Source organism: Mandrillus leucophaeus, unplaced genomic scaffold, assembly GCF_000951045.1.
Source record: "Mandrillus leucophaeus isolate KB7577 unplaced genomic scaffold, Mleu.le_1.0 Scaffold576, whole genome shotgun sequence".
Lineage (NCBI taxonomy): Eukaryota > Metazoa > Chordata > Mammalia > Primates > Cercopithecidae > Mandrillus > Mandrillus leucophaeus.
This window is the reverse complement of record NW_012106208.1, coordinates 25,706-31,371: the sequence shown is the minus strand read 5'-3', so window position 1 is coordinate 31,371 and position 5,666 is coordinate 25,706. Positions and strand designations below refer to the sequence as shown.

The 5,666-nt window shown below is 37.7% G+C and overlaps 2 protein-coding genes across 2 annotated transcripts in view; both read left to right on the top strand.

The window, feature by feature from the left end:
- LOC105552827 (leucine-rich repeat-containing protein 37B-like) overlaps positions 1-1,123 on the top strand; it is a 5,899-nt gene extending 4,776 nt beyond the window's left edge. The window contains exon 3 of the mRNA XM_011998597.1: positions 1,112-1,123. Within this exon, the coding sequence (XP_011853987.1) occupies positions 1,112-1,123 (12 nt within the window). The remainder of the gene's footprint in view (positions 1-1,111) is intronic.
- A 305-nt stretch (positions 1,124-1,428) lies between these two features.
- The window catches only part of LOC105552826 (leucine-rich repeat-containing protein 37A3-like), a gene marked incomplete at its 3' end in the record, with an annotated part of 29,939 nt that continues 25,701 nt past the window's right edge, over positions 1,429-5,666 (top strand). The window contains exons 1-2 of the mRNA XM_011998596.1: positions 1,429-1,494; positions 3,325-3,396. The remainder of the gene's footprint in view (positions 1,495-3,324; positions 3,397-5,666) is intronic.

Below are 5,666 nucleotides of genomic sequence, written 5' to 3'. Positions count from 1 at the left end.
ATCTCAGTGATGAGGCTCTAAGTGGTTAAGAGTTGATTCCAGAGCCAGGCTGCCTGGGGTTGAACCCAGGTCTGTTTATTAGCTTGGTGACCCAGAGCAAGTTATTCCGCTCTGTGACTCAATTTCCTCACCTTTCAACTGGGGATTATGCCAGTTCCCATTTCATAGGATTGTTGTGAAATTTAGGTGAATGAATATATGAAACACTTCATCAGTGCCTAGCATATGTAGGAGTGTTGACTGTTAACATGATTACTTGAGAGTCCTTTAGTTTTGTGCAGAACTCATCGTTGTCCCTAGGTTTCTATATGTAGCACTCGTTTTGTGTCAAACCCAGGGTCAAGTATGCTACTGTCTCCAGAACATGAAAATGATAGGAGGGAAGAAAGAGAATAGGCATAAAAAGGGAAGTATATATAATTAATGACTAAAAGATAATGCAGACCACAGGTGCTAGAATTTGCCAGAATCTGTGATCCTTGAGGTGTGGAGATCAGGGAAAGCTACATGGATAAGCTAAAATTTTACTTGGGTCTTAAAGAGTAACTGTAATTTGTTAAATAGAAAAAAAATGGGGGTACAGTCTAGGCAAAGGCATGGCTACAGGTATGGTTGGAATTTAGTAGATCAATCTGGCTGCAAAGAATTAGGTGAGGGAGCAGTGAAGATATGATTATGTAAAACCTTGACTGTCAGCTATAGGAGTTTGAAAGTTACACAGTGAGGTATGGAAAGCCATTGAAAGTTTCCAAGCAAGAGAGATTAAATGATTAAAATGGGAGGATTATTTTATTTTATTTTTTTTTTTGCTTTACGTTCAAGTGTAGACATGCAAAGGATTATTTTAGAATCCATATGTAGAGTGCTCAAAAGGAAAAGCTTATTTCAGGGACACAGAATAGAAAGGTCTCGCAAAACGTAGGAGTAAAGTGTGAAGGGGCCAAATGAGGTCGGTTGTAATAAGAGTGGAAAGAAAAAGCCTAGGATGTTTCAGCAGAGGGCAAAGCTTTGGTCTACCTGGCATAGGGTTTCTTTCTGCTTATTTATTGATAGTGATAAGCTTTTTCCCATTTTCTGTTGAATTATTTACCATTTTTGTGTTGATTTGTAGGAGTTTGTTTAAACACATAAGTGCTTTTGGATAAAATACTTACATTCAAAGTAATTAACTGGCACTGTTTGTCCAAGAGATGGGACGGATAGGAAGTTAAGCTTCCAGGAGATGCCTCATCATTTGTGCCAGTGGCCCCGCATTGTTTCTTGGTGAATTGTGCAAACTGGGAAGCTGATAGCTCTGGAAATAAGAAAGCAGGTGTTATTTTCTGTAACTGAATATCCCCAACAAGGTTGCCATGATTCTTTTATTTATCCTGTTCATTTTTGTCCTACCTATTCAAGGATATAAACTGTGTTTCTTCACAGAAATTTCCAAGGAAACTATATTTCGTACATTGATGGAAATGTATGGAAAGCATACATTTGGACCGAGAAACTGTGAGTATATTCTCTCCAAATTTGACAAAAAACTAACTGCAATGTAAGATCCTTCTCGGTCCAGAATTTTGAAGTCTGTGAAATTTCTCCTTCATACCCGAAATCAGCCACTGTTGACGGCAATCCTATGATTATTTAAAAATTAAATTTGGTAGGCTCTCTTTAAAATAAGAGGCAATTTAAATTTATTTTCTATCACACAAATAATACATGGTTATATTCCTTTTTGTCCTTCTTTTTTTTTTTTTTTTTTTTCAGAGACAGGGTCTTAATTTGTCCCCGGGCTGGAGTGCAGTGGCACAATCACATCTCACTGCAGCCTTCACCTCCCAGGCTCAAGTGATCCTCCCACCTCAGCCTCCCAAGTAGCTGGGACCACAGGTGCATGCCACCACGCCCACCTAATTTTATATTTTTTTTGTAGAGACAGGGTCTTCCTATGTTGCTTAGTCTGATCTTGAACTCCTTGGCGCAAGTGATCCTCCCATTTGACCTCTTAAAGTTCTCATATTACAGGCGTGAGCCACCACCCCTGGTCCATGATTCTATTTTTAATGTATAAAAATGTAGTAACAGGTATAACAAAAACCCTCCTTGTGCCCTACCCCCTCATCCCTGAGGTAATGCTACTCTGCATTTAGTGTACATCCTTCCAGACTTTTTCCCATTTGCCTACATACATATTTACATAAAGCAAAATAGATTTGTTGTGTGGTTTTTAAATTTTTTATTTACATAAATGGTAACATCTTGCAACTTGATTCTTTCACTTCATAATATGCCTTAGATTTGTTTCCTTCCCAGTACTCAGAGAGTGACCCCATTCATTTAAACTCCTGCATCATCCCTAGTCTGGATGCATCATAGTTTATTTAATAATTCCCCCATTGATGAATGTTTAGTTTAGTTTTATTGTTACATACATTGCTGAAATGAAATCCCTGTACATGCTTCTTTGTGAACATGGGCAAGTATTCCTGTAGAATAGATATCTAGAAATGGAATTGTTGGGGTGAAGACTATGTAGATATAAAATTTTAATTGCCCTCAAAAATGTCCCAACTTACTCTATTGTCAGCAGAGGATGACAGCATTCATATCCCCACACCTTTCACCACTGGGTATTCTCCAACTTTTTGTTGAAGTTATGCATGAATAAAAGGGATTCCATCTAAATTTGAATTTTTCTGATTACTCATGAATTTAATTAAATGTCTTTATATGTTTATAGAGCATTTGTGTTTCTTCTCTGAGTTTTCTGGCCTTTGTTCATTCTTCTTTTGAATCATTTTATAATTTTCTTACTGATTTGTAGAAAGAACTGGTTTAGACACAAATGATTTTGGAAAAAATGCTTACATTCGAAGTAACTGGCATTTTTCACAACAGTTTGTGTGTCACATCATTAGTTCAACGTATATAGACAAGTCATGCATGAGTTCTAAATTAAAAATAAAACACATGCTAGGCGCAGTGGGTCATGCCTGTAATCCCAGCACCTTGGGAGGCCGAGGTCGGCGGATCACCTTAGGTCAGGAGTTTGAGACCAGCCTGGCCTATAGGGCAAAACCCCGTCTCTACTAAAAATACAAAAATTAGCCAAGCTTGGTGGTGGGTGCCTGTAATCCCATCTACTTGGGAAGCTGTGGCAGGAGAATTGCTTTATTTAGTTTTGAAATGAAAATGAAATGAAATGAAATGAAAGCAGAGCAGATACCACCCTCTTAAAATGATCATGACCCAGCTTTCCCCCACATGCAGGACATAGTCCTGTGCGGCAAATAGTTGTACTTTGCATTTTAATCTAGAAATAACTTGTTCATTTTCCAGAATTCTCAATGAAAATTATTTGACTGAATTACATAAGGATTCATTTGAAGGCCTGCTATCCCTCCAGTATTTGTAAGTTAGTTAATCACATTTATGAGTTTTTAGTCATATAATCTGTAAAACGAATAAGGGTTTCAAATTAGATAATCTCTAAGATTTCTTCCAGCAACAAAATTCTGCAATTCTGTAAGTTTGTATAGGGTCTCAGCCCATCTCTAGCATTAGTTACCTCCTATGCATTTTTAGTTTTTTAATTCCATAGACAAAATACAGACAGAAAAAGATTTCACATGGTAAGAAGATCTGAGCACTGACTGACACCCGTATGAACCTTGTTTTATAAGTGCTCACACACCATCTTCTTCTACTCAGTCTACAACCAACAGATAAAATCTAATGTATGGTCTATTTTTAAATAGCCCATTAAGTTAAGATTTTTGCATTTTTAAAGGACTGTGAAAGAAAAAGAAAAGCAGCAAAGAGAAATATGTGAGAGAGATCACATGTGGCCCAGAAAGCCTAAAATATTTACTGTCTGACCTTCACAAAAAACAGATTTGAAAAAGTTGGTTGAGTAGGATGAAAGGAATTAAAGTTAACTTCAGATTATTGCCTAAAGGAGAAGATATAGACCATCTACATTCATTTGAACGTCATTAATCCAGAATGTTTTGGTAATTTAATGGAAATTAAATTAACATTTATTAAAAATCAGCTGAATTATATAGATAATATTATCAAGAATATTAAGCCCCCAAGAGAATAGACTGGTATTAAGGATTTCATTTCAGGAATTGTTATATGAAAACAGATGTTTAAAATGGTGGTTAAGTGGTAGAGCTAGAAATGTTTACACTCAGAAGTATACCAGAAATGCCCCTAACTCTTCACTAATTACAAAATAACTATCTCCCCAGCCGTGTTACCAAGAAAGGGATACCCGCATAGTATTTCTGTCTGTTTAGAGACAAGAAGATACTATGTTCATTGTTATGAAAGCTTGATTCTTATCCTTTGTCTCCCTTCCTAAACTATCCTGCACACAGTCAGAGAAGTGTGTATGTCATTAATCCTTCTTAAGCTCATTAGTGATGCTCTTTGTGCAAACAGATTCTTTCAATGTAGAAGGATTAAGGAAAGTGGGTGTAAAGACCCTCAAGTGGATGCCAAAGTGCTACAGAGGCCATGAAGTAATAAAACTACGTTTCCTTTAAAATAGTCATTTTCCTTCCACTCACTCCCCCAGCTATTCATTTATTTTAAAAATATTTGAATTTGCTTTATTTCCACGTGTCAGTTTTAAACATGGTGGGCAATGCAGATGAGCAAGACCTAGTCCATGCTTGCAAGGAGTTTATGCTCAGAAGAAATGGGATAAAAAATAACTACTTTAAAAAGAATAAATGGATGAGGGCACTAGGAGGGATATATTGTTTCTGCAGCATAGGAGGGATAAATTATTTCTGGAGCACAGAAGACGGGAAAATGCCTTCAATCTGGACCCAGGAGGATGTTACTAGAACAATGCCATTTGAATAGGACTTTGAAGGGCCATCGTGTAACATCAGACAGACATCTTGGGGAAAATATTCTAAACTTGCAAAAGGAAAATGGGAGAAGGGCAAAGCGCAGGAAAGTATTCCAGGAATGCCATGAGTACTTGTAGAGTACAAGGAGGGAGAGTAGGAAATTGGAGCCAGATCTTCTAGGGCTTTGAATGCCCAGCTGAGGAGCCATCATGGGGAAGCGTGTTACCGCAGCAGTGCTGTAGATAGATCTGCATCACAATCCCTGAGAGGGGCGTTAGACTCAGTTCCGGATCCGCCCTCGTGGTTACTGATTCAGTTGGTCTAGAGTGGGACCAAGAATTTGCGTCTTCAATAATTTCCCAGGAAGTGCTGGTCTTTGCAAACCACTTGTGGAGAGTTTATCTGATGACTGTGTGCAGGATAGTTTAGGAAGGGAGAGACTAGAGATGGAGACATCAGCCAGACAGCGTTACACCATCCAGGTAAAGAGGGAGGGACCAGTCCCATCACTGTGTAACTGCAGAAATTGCTTTCATGAAATATTAAAGCAATATAAAACCAAAAATGAATTTCTATTACGATAGAAATTCTATTACTATGATTTGAATTAGTTCAAAGTTATGTATTAGGTAAAGGGGTAATTTCCTTTCAGATGATGTGAAAGGATGTCTTTTATTTCTTCTGATATTGAACTGGCTTAGGAAAACAGACCTAAACTAGGAAGGTGTATAAATGTGAGGCTATTTTTTTTTTTTTGATATGGAGTCTCGCTCTGCTGCCCAGGCTGGAGTGCAGTGGTGCAGTCTCGGCTCA